The sequence below is a fragment of the Phyllostomus discolor genome, chromosome 9 (genome assembly GCF_004126475.2).
Source record: "Phyllostomus discolor isolate MPI-MPIP mPhyDis1 chromosome 9, mPhyDis1.pri.v3, whole genome shotgun sequence".
Classification (NCBI taxonomy): Eukaryota; Metazoa; Chordata; class Mammalia; order Chiroptera; family Phyllostomidae; genus Phyllostomus; species Phyllostomus discolor.
In genome coordinates this window covers 70,255,884-70,273,498 of record NC_040911.2, presented here as the reverse complement: position 1 = coordinate 70,273,498, position 17,615 = coordinate 70,255,884, and the positions used below count along the sequence as shown (strand labels likewise).

The window sequence follows — 17,615 nt, the reverse complement described above, 5'->3', positions numbered from 1 at the left end:
AATGCTTGTTGCAGGGTTTTTGCTATAGAAAAATTTACAAACAACCTATATATTCATCAATGTGGCAATAGTTAAACATAGTGTAACCATTCCATAGAATAGTGTATAGACGTTGGGAACAGGAGATAGTTCAATATACACTGACATAGAAAAGCTTCAAGATCTAGTACATGAAAAAAGCTCGTCTCAGAGCATAAAACACAATGTACATTCCAATTTGTGTAGGAAAAAGTATATTTGACTATGTTTGCATGTACCATGTAATTTAATTCTTAATCATTTAATTTATCAGTAATTGATTGAGATTCAGGCTCCATTCTAGGTGCATGTGATATAACATTAAGACAAAAGTCTCCAGAGAGTTTGTGTTTGCATGCGGGTGAGGGGAACTGAAGCTGAGGAGACAAGGCACAAGCAAACGACTGTGTTTGCCTTGTGAGAGGAGTCGTCAATGGATGCCGCACAGCCTAAGGGAACAGAGAATAATTTAGCTGGAGGCCAGAGAGCCTCTTTGAGGAGGTGATACTTGATCAGAGATCTAAAAGAAAGTGTGCTAGGCAGAGGGGACAGCAAGTCCAGGCAGCGATTTAGAGCAGGTTTGAGTTTCTGTGTTTGAAGAACAAAAGGAGGTCAGTGTGACAGAGACTCCGTGACTGAAAAGAGAAAGGGAAGGAAAGGAGGGCAGAAAGGAAGCCAGATTACTGGGATTTTGGAGGCCATGCTTCTGATTTGCATTTTATTAAAGTGTGATGAGGAGTGCTTAGGTGATTGAGATCAATAAGAAGGCACAATGTTTCTCAGCCTTTGCAATGTGAGTGCATGGAGTGGTATGATGCTCACCATGCTATTGTATTGACCATAACGACATGACAGGAGGGCATTCCAGTTAAATCAGAGGAAGGGGGGGCATGGCTCTAGGGGAAAGTTGTCACTGTTGTCTGCCTCCACCTGTCTTGCTGAGCCTTTTGAGAATGTATGCATATCTTGTATATATAATTAAGAAATATTAAAGGCAAAATGGAATCAACCATTTCTTATGTAAAATAACAAATCAATCCTTTAGTTACCATTTCTTTCTGTGACTCTGAGTGAATTAGCTTTCTTAGCTTTATTTTTATTCATATTTATAAAGAGGGGGTAATATATTCTTTATCACAGGACTGTCCGTGAAAATGAACCAGAGGGTATACACAGAGCTCTAGGCCCAGTGCTCAGCAAAGTGTGGTAATTCAAGAGCCACAGCATTGTTGTTGACACACTGCCACCTCCCACATCCAAACAGTAGGAGGAATTCAGGATGCTGTAAAATTGCCTGTCTCTGTGTCCCCTCTATTCTGCACTGCAGTCAAGGATAAAAGGCTGTTTTATAACATTGTAGAATAGCTGAATAAGCCATCTGGCCCAACTCTGTTCTTTATAGGTGGGGAAACTGAGGTGCTGAAGGGAATATGCTGTTGCCTATTAGATTTATAGCTAGTGAGTGACCCTGGTCTCTTGCCTTCTAATTCAGTAGCTTTTTAAAATTCAATGCTATTTTTAATTGAATAGTTTTTAAAATTTGATGTTATTTGCTGCATCAATATTTCTTTAACTTTAAGCATTCACATTCTACCTTATAATACGATAATTACCTAATATTTTAATAAATTCTAAGTATTTTTATTTTCAAAAGAAACTTTATATTGTTACCCTAAGTGGAAAATTATTATCCCTTGTTATAATACATTATAATAACTAATAGTTTTAGCAAATTTATATTATCACTTATAGTAATGCTATGCAACAAACAACTCCAAAACTTAGTGACATAAAATAATAAGCATGTCTTCCTTGCCCACATGTCAGTGGGTTGGTTGGGGCACAGCTGACCTAAGGCTGAGTTCAGTTGATCTATTCCACTTGTCTCAGCCTTTCTGGACCAGCTGCTACGTGAAGTGTATTCTTCTCCTGGTTTCACTCCAAAGTCAAGAGTACAAAATATAAGCCTAAATGTCATGACTACTATTATCCCATTGGCCAAGCCAAATCATATCCATCATCAGTGGATCAAGGAAAATGCATCCTCTCCTATTGGAAGAACTTTAGTATCACATAGCAAAGGGTGTAATAGAAGGAAGGATAAAGACTTGAAGAAAATGATGGAGTATATCAAAATAATATGTATGTATTACACTGAAACGGACAATGCCCATCTGTTTACCACCTCAAAGTGTCTTGCATACTCTTAGAGTTAGTCATATATCACAGTTTGAGAAATACTCAATTATTTTGGATTCTGGATAAGGGGACTATAGCACAGCCCACTAAGCTGATAACCAAACATCTAAAGACAAAGAATGGTACCCTAAATTTTACTTATGTAGCTTTTCTCGTGTTCTAACTTCTTTTAAAGCAGGATGCCTCTTATAAACTGTGGTGTTTTACAGTAAAGTACAGTGGCAATGAAGTTTCACTGGTTGTCATTCTTGGTAGATTGGAGAGCTGCAACCCTTTGACTTTCAACCAACCAAAGAATTTATTAGGGGCCACTTGAGGAGGAGGTGTGTGTGGGTGCTGTCTGAAAAAATTTCATTGGAAATGAAGGAGTCAGCTTCAAAATTTTAGTGAGAGTGTTATGTTAGGGGCTTGGAAGAAAAGTTCAGAGTCCACAGCAAAGTGCTCATGAAGGGCTGGATCAACACCACTGCTCTCGAGAGCACAAGCATAAAACTCTGGAAAACTTATATCAATGATTCTGTTTTGAAAAGTGATTCAGAAGCCTTGGACTTTGAATGTGAATAACTTTTAGAAAAACTTAATCAATTTATCTCCTTTTTCTCTATACTCTAGAACAAGATGTGAGTTAAGAAATTATCTATATAAATCCAAAATAACATTTTCAATAACTATACACTATAAATCTTAAAGCATAAGAAAACACTTATTATATTTAACTTACAGAACTTCCTCTTTCTTAGCAGTACACAAAATTCAACAAAATAATGTGGTTTTCTTTTTGCAATCAGCTTCTTCAATTCAGTGAAACATGATATATAATTAAAAGCACATAATGGAAGGTATATAGATAGCATGCTTTTGCTTGCAAATAATGGAAAATCTAAGTAAAACTGATTAAATAATAAGAAAAGTGTTGGGTCAGCCATTGGAAAATTGTAGAAGTTGGGAGCACTTTACAGTTAGTTTAAAACAGCAGCTCAGTGATTCAAAATCCTCCATCTCTGAGTTCTTGTATGGGGAATGTGCACTGTTTATTTAGGTCAATCAACACCTTCCCATGAAGTTAAGGGTGGAGTCAGACCTACTCAGATCACAAGTCTTCTGCATAAACAATCAGTCAATGCAAAAGAAGAAATTCCCACTTTGCAGGAATGTATGAAACGAGAGTCAAGGGTCAAGCAAAAGCAAGTGAACGTTATGATGTTGCATAGTCTTGGTTTTGAGGTCCTGTTAGTGTCAAGACAAAAAAGGTGAAAACATGTTTGCTTCCTTTCCCTCAAATTATTGAAATGGGATAAGTGGAGGCAGACAATAAAGAAGATGAAAGACACAGTTTACAGCCTTAAGGATTTGTGTTTTTACACATCTACTTGGAATGCACATGCTGGAATAAGGAAGTATTTTCACAATCCATAATTTCACAAAAGGAAAATCTCCTCTCACTCTCCAAATCAAATGGTTATTTTTTCCCCCAAGAGAGCAAGTGCATGATGATTTGGGAAAAAAAAATAATCTGGCCAAAAATCAAGTGTTATGAAGCAAGTTTCTGATGGCTATATATGATCATCTCTGATTAGCACAGAGACTTCTTGCTCCTCAGTTTTTCTGGAAAGAGAATCTGGGGCCTTATAAATTAGACTGATGATGTCGTTCCCCAAGTTCTACAGGTGACTGTTGAGTTATGTGCACTTAAAACAAACCAGGCTAATTGGTCTGAGTTTTGATACAAGCTACCATGTTTTTCTATAGGAGAGGAGTTTTTGGGGGGAGGTGTCTATGTTAAACATATCTTTGAAATAAAGAAATCCCATGCTACTCACTTCTGGGGGCTCCATCAGAAATTCATTATAGCAAAGAGCACAGACTATGTGCCATAAAATCCCTTAGGTGAGCTCACTTGCTCACTTTTTTTTTCTCCTCAATCTTTCTCTCTTTGTCTCTTTCTCTCTTAAGTAATAACAAATGATTAATGGAAGGGATGTAGTTTGGATGAATTTTATGCAAAATTGTTTTATATAAAATTATTTTATATGATATTATATTTCCATCTCTGCTTTATCATTGCATTTTTGTTTGAATTGATGCAATAATATCACCAAAGTCATTCTCCGTTACATGTCTGTTTGCCTTCACTTTCAAGGCAACAATGTCATTTTCAGATGAAGCTATTTGTCCTTTAAAACAGACAAGGCAGTTGGTACATTCAGACTCAATTATTAAGTTGCATGATTGATTCCAAGATAAAGCTGGGAGCTGACACAAATGAAATTTGCCATTAACTATTCAGTATGTCCTCTCTTCTGCTAGATCTGATAGAGAAAGATTCATATGACTGAGCCTGACAGGGAAGCAGGAGCGAATTAACTCAAGTTAGTTCCCCATGAAGCAGATTGTGAGACAGTTCAGGATGCAGGATGTTTATTAAGGTGTGCCCTTGGGATCAATACTTAGAAAAGAGAGGGGGAGAGGGGGAGAGGGGAAGGAAACAAAAGTGGGTAGGGGAAAGCTGGTAGGGACCATCAGTGTTGAACTGAATTGAGCCAAGATGAGTGAAGGCCTTTATACTCTGTATTGATTGATTATTGGATATGGACTGCCTTGGGAAGGGACATGACCTTGAGTTAGGTGGCTCTTTGCATCTTAGACAATGACTGACAATCTCTGATAGAACTTCTGGGGTCTAGGTCCTAGGTTAGAGGGTAGTGGTCCTCAATAAGGGGTGATTTTGCCCTTTATGGAATATTTAACAATGTCTAGATATATATTTAGATTATCATGAAGGGCTCGTGCTACTGGCATCCAGTGGAGAGAGTCGGGGGGTGCTGCTAAACATCTCAAAATTCACAAGACAACTCCCAACAAAAAAGAATTACCAGATCCAAATTGTCAATAGTGCCAAGGATAGGAAGCCTTGCTCTAGGGCAACAAGTTTCCCCTTGAAGTGTAGAGTCTTATGGGTTTTGCAATACCCACAGCAGGAATCAGCATTCATTGAGATTTTACTACTTGTCAGACAGAATACTCTGTGTTACTTACTCCTCTGAATCTTCCCATAGACCCCTTTAGGCCAGTCTCATAAACATGGACTGGAAAGATGACCAGGTGGCAGTTAAAGTGGACTTACATATTTAGAACATTGTGGTATCTTCTAACATTTGATTGATGGTTCCATGAAGCTGTTCTCAAACCTTTTTCTACTGCAATAACAAAATGTATGATGTTTATGTGTTCACTTTGCTCTCATGAAATACCTAGGGCATGAGCTCCAAAATTCATCTCTCCCTGACTCATTTAAAGGACACAGTAGAACATGAGTGAGCATAGCATACATTATATTTTAATGTGTTTTTTAAGATTATTTATTTATTTATTTTTAGAGAGAGGGAAAGAGAGGGAGAAAGAGAGAGAGAAAGAAACATCAGTGTGTGATTCCTTCTTGTTTGCCCCCAACTGGGGACCTGGATATTTTAATGTATTTTTAAGTAGGCCATTCCTGTACTTCGGGCCCTTATGGTTAGTAACAATTTACTTACAGTTGCTTGGTGTTGATTTCACACTGAGAGCAAGACCTGGTGATAATCCTGATGAATGCCTGTACAGAGACTCCAACGTTTTCAGGAGAATTCACTTCATACTCTCACTTCATGGTTTTGTATTATTGGATGAATTGAGTCATTCAAGAACACGTTTCACATCTTATGAAATGTGGCACCTCTTATGGTACCTCTAGAACTTGAAGAATCAAAGACTTAACTCATGAATTCATTTTGAAATAGCTCTACTTTCTTTCAGGAACTCTTATACTCTTGATAGAAACATGAACAAATACTAGTAAAGGAAGAGAAAAAAGTGTATCATTTTGCAGATGTATAGGTGAACTTAAGAAAGTTGATTATTATTCTCTCTAAAATAAGATCACATACACTGTGACTTTTTAAATGAAATATCCACATAAAGGGAATAAGCATAAGGCCTATAAAATATTAAGGAAAATAAAATATAGTATATATTCAACCCCCCAAAATATTTAGAAAGCAGTTGTTTTATTATTATTGAGCTCAATAGTAATAGTAATTATTACAGTCAAGGGCAAGTGCAGTTTTTAAATTCTCTAGAATAGTATCAGTCACTTTTTTAAAAAATTCTGTTATTAATTCCCATGGCACATTTTTATATGGTGGATGTTATCATCTTTAATTTCAATTGAAAACTACAAAGACCAGAAGGGTGAAAAGAACTTGATTAACTTTACACAAAGGTACGTTGACAGAGGACACTGCCATGCTCAGATCACTTTCTACTGTTAGAAAGTCTAAGAATTATCTATATACTTACATTTGTTCATTTACTCTTTCAATCTAATTCTTTAAACGTTGCTAAGTGAAATATGGTGTCTTAGTCAGTTTGGGCTGTTATAACAATTTGCCATAGACAGGGTGGCTTAAAGAAGACACATTTATTTCTCATAGTTCTGGAAGTTGTGAAGTCCAAAATCAAGATGCCAACAGATCTGGTGTTTGATGAGGACCTACTTCCTGGTTTGTAGACAGCCTTTCTCTCTTTGTATCCTTGTATGGTGGAAAAGTTTCTTTCTCTCATAAGAACATTAATCCCATCATAAGGCTCCATTTGTATGACCTAATCTGGGAGAACATTTGACTCATATTATATGGTATAGCAGTGGTATGCCAGTAAATCTTTAAAAACTCACTTAAAAAATTAGTATGTGTGTATACAATTTTATTTTTTAATTTTACTGATAAAAAGAATGTATATCACACAAATATAAGAATAAATTAAATATAATACAATTTATTATAAATTTTATATAGTCAATTATTCTTACAGAACAATTTTATTAAATTTTATCAAACTTTTGTATCCATAGCCAACTTATGGTTTCAATTGACCCACAAGTATAGTCTAACGTAAATGTTGATTGATATTTTCAGATTTTAAACCATAAACATGACCTTACTTAATATGGAGCTGGAGTAAGATGCTCATTAGTAGCAAACCATTACATAGTATTTCTACCATAAGCATAGGACAGACACAAGTAATCTTAAGAGCAGAGGTAATAATAGACGTGAAAAAGTAAATAGGAAGTGATGAGATGATTTGTGAGTATTTGTTTCACAAATAACATTTTATTACTGGTTTATGTAATTTAATATCTTATGAATAACTATGTTTAAAAATTGGTTCACAAGATTCCTGAAAGTGTGACAGTTGGCTCTTGTGAGCTGATATGAGTGTTGGCATGGAAAAGCTGGATTTCAGAGCTCTGAGTATATGTGAGGGCATGCCATTATCAGGGAAAATAGATGTTCCAATAGTGTTTGAGTCAAGCAGAGTTGTTTCTTTAAAATTTATTGTTATTTTTGTGGTTTATTCACAGGCATTTCCTTGCATTTCAACTGGCATTTATGGTAAGTGATCTCGCTTTTGATATTATTTTTATTTCTTTATTTTGTTGTTAAAGGAAAGAACAGAAAAAATAAGAGCTTTTTCTGATGGATATAGATTGCTGTGATTTAAAGAGACTCAAAACATAGGCCAAATGCCATTGAGGAATCTCAAGATGCTATTTAGATATTCTTTTGTGTTCTTACATGTTGTTATATTAGATACCGTGTTTAATGGATAGATACACTGTGGTTTAACATCTTTTATTAAACTGAAAATTTTGCTCTAGAATGATTTGACTTCTGATAGTTTTTTAAAAATGAAGTCAGATTTTTCTCTTAGATGATTCATACTGCATATAAAACCTAGTATTATCATTATTTTGTTGTGAATTACAAAGTAATATACACATTAAACTGTAAACACATGTATGTATCTGTATATTTATATTTAAAAAATCCAAAGAAGTAACTGTTGATAAAAACAAATAACTTTAACAAACTACAGAGAATGTTTTCCATATTGATGCATTATTTTAAGTAGTAATCCTTCTCTTACAGATGGAAGCAAATGTTCTTATATTATTTGTTATCACTAGCCTAAAGCTCTTAAATATACTTCCACTTCAGTGATATTTCCCTAGTAATTTTTCTCAGGCTGTTAGTAAATCTGTTTTAGAATATTAAGGTAAAGTTGAGTTTATTTGTCATTGTAGAGTTTTCTGATCAAGCAAAAATAGATTACAATCTTTCTGAGCTCAAATTCTTACATTGAGAGTCTTAACTGGAAAATCAAATATGAACACATGTAAAGAAGTAGTTTAAGGTCGTTATATAAGGGAGGGATACCTAGACTGATGTATCTGAAAGACACGTCAATCTAGAATTAAGGTAGGAAACTTAATTATTTTTAATGTGGTATTTCTTTGGAAGGTTTTGTTGGGAAAAACAAGAAAAAATGTAGGCCTGAATAAAATTAAATGGGGAAGAATTGGGTCACACTATTTAGTAAATTAAGGCATGCTTTTTTTCTCTTTGGAAATCACTACAGACTATGTTTGTGGAAGCACAATGTGGAAGCTTCTGCACCACTATCTTTGTTATGACCATTGTGTCTGCCTCACAGTTAGAATTCTTAATTTGCTTACAGGGAGCATTACATGCAAAGTTCTACCTGATCAAGAGCCAAAATCTTCATATCACCTTGTCTTGTGTCAGATCAGACTCCATTGCAGAAATGGTTCTCATTTTGAGAATGTTCTCCCATGTCAATCTGGATATTCATTGACAAAAACAAGCAAAAATCCAACTGCCAAAATAATATTATGCACATCATTTTCTATGTTTAATGTCTTGTCATATTGTTGATGTCTGTTTCGTCACTGAGAATCTTATGGTAATGTGCCAGAAATTTCAAAAGTTGAAATTGCACATGACATATTTTAAAAAGAGAGAAACAGCAGAAAAAGGAAGTGGAAGGGTAAAGAAAAATGAGCAGGGACTATAAAATTAGAGGCTTAAGAGAGGATAATAAGACATAAATAAAGCTAAAGTGGCTCTTGTTTAATTTTAATCCCTGAAAGATGAGGATTTCTTCATTGGTTACCCTCAATAGAGACTGAGGCCTCAGTTTATTTTCAGCTCCATGACATCCTGTTTTAGTAACTTTTAGATTACTTCAGTTCTCTTTAGTTTATGGACAATTTAGCATTTTGCAACTTGAAAATTGTTTCTTGTGTTCCTTGTGAAGTTATAGCTTTCAGATCTATCCTGATTTTCTTCCACTAGCCACATGTTGTAGATCAGTTGTTTTTTTGCTCTTAATCTGAAATCCTGCTTTGTCTCCTCCATTATTCATATCGTTTTTACTTTTATTTTTATTTATTGAGATTTTAAATAATACTTTATTTAAAGAATGTAGTCCATTGCATAAACAGAGTGGGGCAAAAGGAGATTTACAGTTGTTTATGTGGAAAATATAATAATAAATCATAATGCAAGATAAACTCTGTGTTTTACATACTCAGAACTGTAAACCTACTATGTACCACATCTTCTTTATCCAATCTTCACAGAATTCCACACTTATACCTATATGATTTTATTAACCATTGTCACCCCAGTAAATTTAATGTAAAAAACTAAAAAAAAAGTAATCTGCACATAAAAAATTCTAAAAAGCAAGTAAACAAAATTCCCAACACTTTTTAAATCATGCTAGGATGGATTAAGAGCAAATATTCAGAACAAGCTCCTGGTTCTTGTCCTTCTTATTCCACACTCTAAACCTTACTAGATTAATTTTCTAAAATATCATTTGGAGCATATTTCCCATCTACTCAGAAGAATTTGATTGTATTCAATTACTTTCAGGTTAATGTCCGCTCCTTCTAGACCAAGCAATAGGTGTCTCTCTAAACCAGTCTTTTCAAAATTTGTGAAGAGGGGAAAAAAGTTCTCTTCTTGGGAATGAGCATCGATATGCCCCAAATTTTATATGTACTTTTGCATTTGCATTTTGAAAAGAGGGATTTAGTTTTAGCACTTCTTATGGTTATTTTACCACAGAAATTATTGCTCCCTTTACGTTTATCAGGACTAGTGTAACTTCCAGAATATAGTTTGAGGTGTATTTTGGCATCCACCCATTATGGACACACCTTCTGTTACCCACAAATAAGCTGATGGATTGCAGAACATGGCATGTACCTTCCCAGGTCCAGCTCCATGTCCCTTCCTTATCTTACACACACACATGCACCAAATTCACATACACCATCACCACCACTGCTTTACCCCAATCTGTACCCCGATCCACAAACAAAAACTCATCATCCATACGTATACATGTCAAAGCTTGGTCTCTGAGAAGTCTTTCACTTTTGGTGGCCATTATATCTTTTGAAATCTTTCAACATTTGCAATCCAGACAAGTAACAACTGCATCCTTATATTGCTCCATAGAATTTTGTTCATATACTCTGTGTTTGTAGCCACTTTGGAATTCTTTAATGAGCAGGGATTCACTTGCACATATTCTGTATGCACTCAGTGCCTAGGATTGTGTCTCTAGCAGGAGCTCACATAATATTTGCTGTTTTAGGACAACGATAACAATTATAACTGAAATTGTTACCAAACTAAGATACAAAAAGGAATTATTAATTGGAAAAATAACATGTACAGAAAGCTACCATGTTAGTATTTTCTTACTGGGCAAACATCTCTATTTTAGAAAAAACAAATGTGCTTCTTAAAAACATCTTCAAACTGGAAATGGTGTTTGTAGGCATGGCAGTGTCCACCTTGACAAGGTAAGATGAAAACACAAGCACTTGTTCAGTTAGAGAGCCAAGGTGAATACAGCATTCAGCGTCACTTAAGAAACTGGTATTGTTTGTTATATATGGCCCACAGGGTGATGGGCAGTCAGGGAGGTACAGGTTGTCCTAAGGCCCCTCCCTTCTGACACATCCTCTTGTTAGCCCACCTCCTCACCTGAGGTAATTTTTCAGATGCTATTTGCTTTTAATTTACCTTCACTTTTAGATTTATGGCCCACAAACCCAATATAACTCTAATTCTACTATAACAAAAATTTGACTATGGTGCAGTCATCTTTTGAAGGGGTCTGTTCATTTAATTGCCAAGATGATCTCATGCCAGGGCAATTTCAACAGTAAGCATTCCCATTTTATGGAAACTCAGATGTCATCAACACGTTCAAAGCATGTCTGGAGGATCTGGTGCACCCCAGTATTTCAGGGGTTCCCAGGAACACAGAGGAAGCCAGTTTCTCTCTTTACCTTTCCCCCTTCTTCAGCTTTTTGAAAACAGGACCTGATGGCAACAAAACCAGGTGCACTTTTCTGCAAGACCCAGACTGAAGAATATCTGCCATGTGACTTCACCAGATTTAAGAGAGAAATACAAATACAAATTGAAGTTCCCCTAGAAGAGGAACCAGACTTTTCCACTCTGACGTTCAGCAACCACTGTTGCTATTACAATGTAATGTTTCCAGGATGGTTTCTCGGAGCATAAGACTGCCTGCTTACACTCAGGATGAAAAGCCACATTTGGTAAAACACCAAAGAAAGGCCTCTGTTACTTTGTGAAAAATAGATCCAGATGAGGCTTAAAGGGTCTCAGAACTCCCAAATGCCCGTTAAAGACTTGAATTGGCCACTAAGCCAGTCTCAGAGGGTCAGATTTGAATTTCCCTGATAGACATTTCAGATCTTGTGTGTGCCTCTGCCCTTGGAGCTGGACTTAGACACTGTGGTGCTAATAAGTTTAACAAAAGAGGCTAGACATGATACATAGCAAAGGAATTTTTACAGAGAAGTGAACAGCAAAAATAATTTCAGTCCCTTTTATGAGAGTCAATATAGTTAACAGAAATGAAGTCCAGGTGGAAAAGTATATCCCTTGAGTAATTGGGGAAATATTCTCTCTGGAGAAAAAGAAAAATCTTGAATCTTGCTTTCCAGATACAAGGAAGTGATTTTAGAGAAGAAAGAGTTTCAGACATTGAGTTATTGGCTGGAAATTTGCAGAAAGAACATAAGTCAAATGTAACTCAGCTAAAGCAGCTTCCATATTTATTCATTATTTCTGTTATCAACATGGAAGGCCTGTTTCTCTCAAATCACCTGCTCTCCCTCTGCTCTCCATCAAGTGCTGCCAGGACACAATTTTCTAATTGGAGCCCTCATTTGCATTCAGGTTTGCTCTTCTGCTTCTAACTGGTAAAAAGGAGACCAAAGCAATGTTTTGTTAACCTTATATCCACTCGACAAATATTTTTATCACTACATCTGTCTAAATTCACAGACATGACTTGGAAAGAAACCAAGGCATTCTCCAACGGCAAAGCTAAGGGCATGGCCTCTGTCAGCTTTAAATGCTGACAGATTTCAGAGGGTGTGACAACTATTGCAGTGCAATTCTAGGCTTGCTGGAAGAGTTACCTTGTATAATACATTTGGAAACCAGAGTAAAATTGACAAAAATGTGTGCCTCTCTCTTTCATCCTGCTGACAGCTCCCCCCTCCTTTTTGCTTTCTTCTCTCCTTTTGATATTTCCATTTGCTTTGAAAATTTCCTTTCAGGTGGTCTAATGATGACTCTTCTTTTTTTCTCCTAAATTCTCTTTTTTGACATTTTATGGGTTTTTTTGTCTTGGTCATGTTATTCCCACTATACAAAGCATTATTGTTCTTGACAATCCCCGAGTTAATTACTGGCCCTGAAAGCAAAGTAACTTATATCTCTTTGGGAAAATACAGTGCTAGGGCCAAAGCCATCTCAATTATATCACATTTGAATATTATTTCGTGCGCTGATCCTTCTGAAGCACACATGCATTGCCTCCCCCATTATCAACATCAGGCCCCAAAGTGATAGATTTGTTATGAAAGATGAACTTACGTTAATGCATCATACTCACTCACTGTCCATAGTTTACCTTAGGATTTGCTCTTCGTATGCGTTCTATGGGTTTGGACAAAAGCATGATGACATGTATCCATCATTATAGTATCATACAAAGTATTTTTCACCACCCCAAAAATCCTGTCCTCTGCTGATTCATCTCTCCCCACCCCACTCCCTGCAAACACTGATCTTTTCATTGTCTCTACAGATTTGACTTTCATAGAATATTCTATAGTTGGAGTCATAGCCTTTTCAGACGGGCTTTTTTCACTTAGAATTATGCAGTTCAGGTTTTTCTATGTCTTTTTATGGGTTGATAACTCATTTCTTTTTAGCACTGAGTAATATTCCATTGTCTTGATGCACTGCAGTTTATCCATTCACCTACTGATGGATGTCTTGGTTGCTTCCACATTTTGGCAATTATGAACAAAGCTGTTATAAATAGCCATGTGCAGGTTTTTGTGTGGAAATAAATTTTCAAAACCTTTTGGTAAATACCAAGGAGTGGAATTGCTGAATCATATGGTAAGAGTATATTTTTTTTCTGTAAGGAATTGCCAAATTGTGTTCCAAAGTGCTATACTATTTTGCATTCCCGCCAGCAATGGATGAGAATTCTGTTCTTCCACACACTTGCCAGCATTTGGTGTTATTAGTGTTCTGGAATTTGGCCATCCTAATAGTGCTGTTATCTAGACATTTATCATAATTCTTTCCACATAACAGAATTACAGTCAGACATATAGACTAGCTAGACCCAATTTCTAATCTTCTGTGCAATTAGGCTGGTCACAAGATCAATTCCACAAGGAAGGTAGGTTGAAGTAATGAGTGCTACTTTAAGTTCAGGTACCATAAAATAAAGGTGTTTGTCCATCCTTTATGCTTCTTTTGCTGGAACCAGAAAAAGTAAAGATATAAGAGTAATGCCTTAAGGAAGGCAGAGCAACAACTTAATGTCATGTTATATTCCTAGCTCCTTAATGGACACGGTGGAATAAGTTCTTCCATAAGCAAAATGCTCACTTTGGAACTGTTATTGTAGAAATAAGCATATATATTCACTAAGCCACCCTATTTTGGAGCTACAGCAACTTAGCTTTACCTTAACTAATACAGTATTTTACAAATGCATTTCAAGATGCATTTTAAAAATAGAGTCACTGACTAAGAAGGGATTGGTGTGAAAATCATTGTCCAGGAGAGCTAAACATACTCGACTTCCCTAAGAACTACCAAAATTATTTTTGAAGTCCCTTCTAAAGAGAGCTGACCTATGTTTATTTAACTTCATCCTTTAGATTCATGTATAAGGAGCGAGAAAAAGGAAGGTCATTCAAGACTGGATAAGAAAAATGAGAAAGTATATGCAAATTAATTCACTGATCAAACCAAAATTGTAGTCAAGCCCTAGACTCCCCCAAACAGCTGTCACTCTTTAGCCCTCTCCCCCATCTTTAGACAAATAATAATTTAGTCTTGATCTCTCTATATTTCCTGTTCTGGATATTTTATGTAAATGGAATAATAAACTATGTGCTCTTTTGTGACTAGCCTCTTTTACTTAGCATAATATTTTCAAGTGCCATTCATGCAGTAGCATATATCAGTAATTTATTTCTATTAACATTAATATTTTATGTATTGATTACATTAAATTAATCAATGCATATTACATAAATTAATTAATGCATATTTGAATTGTTTCTACTTTTTGGCATTATAAATAATGCTCATATGACATTAATTTAAGTATACTTCTGTGTCTAAATGTGTAGATTATAACCATGATACAGTGGTGTTCTACTGCTAATTTTTAATCATCCCTAAACAATTGTCATTTTCATTCTTTGGCTGCCCCATTTCTCTCAAGCCTCCTTGAAGTCTACCTTTGCTTCATGATTCTGGTGTCCTGCTCATCTGGGTGGCGATGTAGTTTTCCTAGGTTCAAATTCTGAGTCTGTCTCTTCTTAGCTGGGTGTCTTCAGGCAAGTTACTCTCTTTAGGCCTCAGTAATTGCAACTGTCAAACGGGGATAACAATGCTCATAACATGGGGTTATTGTAAGACTAAATTAAATTAGATAATACATTAGAGTACTTATCATAGTATCACATACATACAGAAAAATACGGGGTCCAGTAGAAGTAAGGCTTGCTTGAATGTGGTCGGTAGGGTATGTGAATGTCTCACATGAGATGGACAGCAATTTGAACATTCACTTAAAATGCAATGTGGTGTGCTTGAGTGTGCTATTGTTATGTTACAAAATTACCTGCTTAAAATTTTGTAATAAAAGAGTTCGTAATAAAAAGGGGGCATCATTTGTGCCGGAGTCTGTATTAACAATTATTGTTACCATTATTGCTAATAGTAATTTTATTTTTGCTGCTATTATTATTATTACTTACCTTCTGGGATCTGAGTTCTGTAAAAATAGGGGCTTTGAGTGTTTTATTCACTCATATTACTAGATTCTAGAAGAACTTCTACAGTCTTGAACAAATCATTTACTATCTGATGAAAGCTTTACTTGGGCTCTGAGTGACACCAGTCAGTAGTCCTTTATCATGAGAACCACCTTGCTTTCTGTTGGATTGCTTCTGCTGCTTCTCTGAAAGCCAGTTGTCACCTCTTAGCCACCAGTGGGTCCTGTGATTAAACCCTGTGATTTCAGCTGTCGGGAAATAAAGTCTGTTTGTGATATCACACCATGCTTTCCATATTACATTGGCCATAGATAGCCACTGCAGCTTATTGCTCAAAAAGTAAAGTCACCTAGCTTCTGCAGTTTTAAGTTCACTGCAGTTTACCTAAGCTCTAAGAATAAAAACATTTTGTCTGTATATAAAAAACATTGTGTCTGTATATAAATAAAATCTTTCAGTGATAAGAGAGACAAAGTAATTGTAGTTACCTATGGTCTCAAAAATAAAAATTCCATGTCCTAAGACAGCATATTCTTATGGATAAAACCAAACTGTGGTTCTGTAAGATAGCTTTCTAATGAATCATTTCTAGGAAATCTTGAGGTGTGGATAAGATACACTGCCACATGGCTTGGAGAAGGAAAAAGTCTGAATCTTGCTTTTTCTTTTTAAAAATACTCAGAAAGTTTGAATTGTTATTTGTTTGTTTGTTTGTTTATTATTTCTATGATCATAGGCTATTTGGCTGGGAAGCCATTTTGGATATCATACCTGTCTTAACTTCCTATTTTTCTGGCTGGAAAAAAGACACCTACTGTTTTTGCCTGGCCACACCCAGCTAGTTCTGGTGAGATCTGAGATCAGATGCCCTGGTGAGGGTTTGGGAATCACAAGGATATGAGATTCCTGTCTAGGATGGTTCACTCACTAAACTATTCTTTGAACCTTGGTTCCAAGCTTCCTCATATGTAATTGGTAATAATATTAATATGTACTTTCTGCCATTAGAAGAAAAAATATTTGAACTGAGGCTTTTCCAGAACTGAGTCCCCAGGGGTTACCACAGTAAGGACCATGATCTCCCTTTAGGCCCCCACTCCCACTCCCACCTCTTCTTCTATGCAGATTTCTTCTTGCCACATCGATTTTGTAGAGATCATCCCATGCTGGGCAATTGGGTTCACTATCAGTAAGTAACTTGTGAAGGCTGAGTTAACACAGAAATTACCCATTTATTTATCTCTCTTTGCACCATATCAGTACTGCTCCCACTTTATTATCAAAGCCTCTTTAAACATAAATTTGATATGTCTGTAACATCCTTTGGGTCCTTGGGCATAGCCTATACAAGTGAGAAATTATTTTTAGTTGAAATATTACATTATGTTCTAAAGTATAAATCTATTGTAATCCATTTCTTTAAACAAAAGATTTACACTACTTACCTGTTAGGTAATTTTATATCCCTCTTCCAATAAATCTTTTAAAATTAACCCTCAGGAAGGCACCCATCCTGTGGTTTATGGTGCCTCTGACACACTGCCATTACCCCATTTTAATAGCCAAGCATTCAACCAAACTTATAAATGTCAGCCCTTGAATATAATTACAGGAACCTAGGAAAGTGATCACCAGCAGCTCAGGGACTCTCAGCTTCGGCAAATTCTGAATCCCTTAGCAAGCTGGAAGGATCTGCTGGCACTGCAGTGGGAAAGGTTAGCATCCTAAATTATTGCCTCTCAATTCTTTTTTGACTTTGAAAATATTTTATTCTTTCATCCATAGTGAAAGAGAAAGGAAAGTGCACTGAGTTGCTGTTTTCCCATGTTGTATATAAAAGGAAATGAAGACTCATCAGCCTTTTTCATCCTTCATAAACAATGAAAATATGCCTCATTGCTACAATAAAACAGGGATATTCATGAGGGAATCTGGGAAATGTAAAAATATCTGACTTGAAAGTCTTTTTTTTTAGATCTTTGCACATGTTGAAGGGTTACTGGGACCTAAGTGCAGTGTGTGCACCTGCAGATGTGTGTGTATAGAAAGTACCCCTTTCCCCCTATAGAATGGGGGAAAGTTTAGCTTTCCCTCCAACAGGCCTCATTCAAAACCACTT

The 17,615-nt window shown here is 35.9% G+C and overlaps 1 protein-coding gene across 1 annotated transcript in view; it reads left to right on the top strand.

Annotated features, from left to right (window-relative positions):
- The window catches only part of MACROD2 (mono-ADP ribosylhydrolase 2), a 2,132,804-nt gene that overhangs the window by 1,495,583 nt on the left and 619,606 nt on the right, over positions 1-17,615 (top strand). Inside the window, exon 7 of the mRNA XM_036009551.1 lies at positions 7,619-7,649. Within this exon, the coding sequence (XP_035865444.1) occupies positions 7,619-7,649 (31 nt within the window). The remainder of the gene's footprint in view (positions 1-7,618; positions 7,650-17,615) is intronic.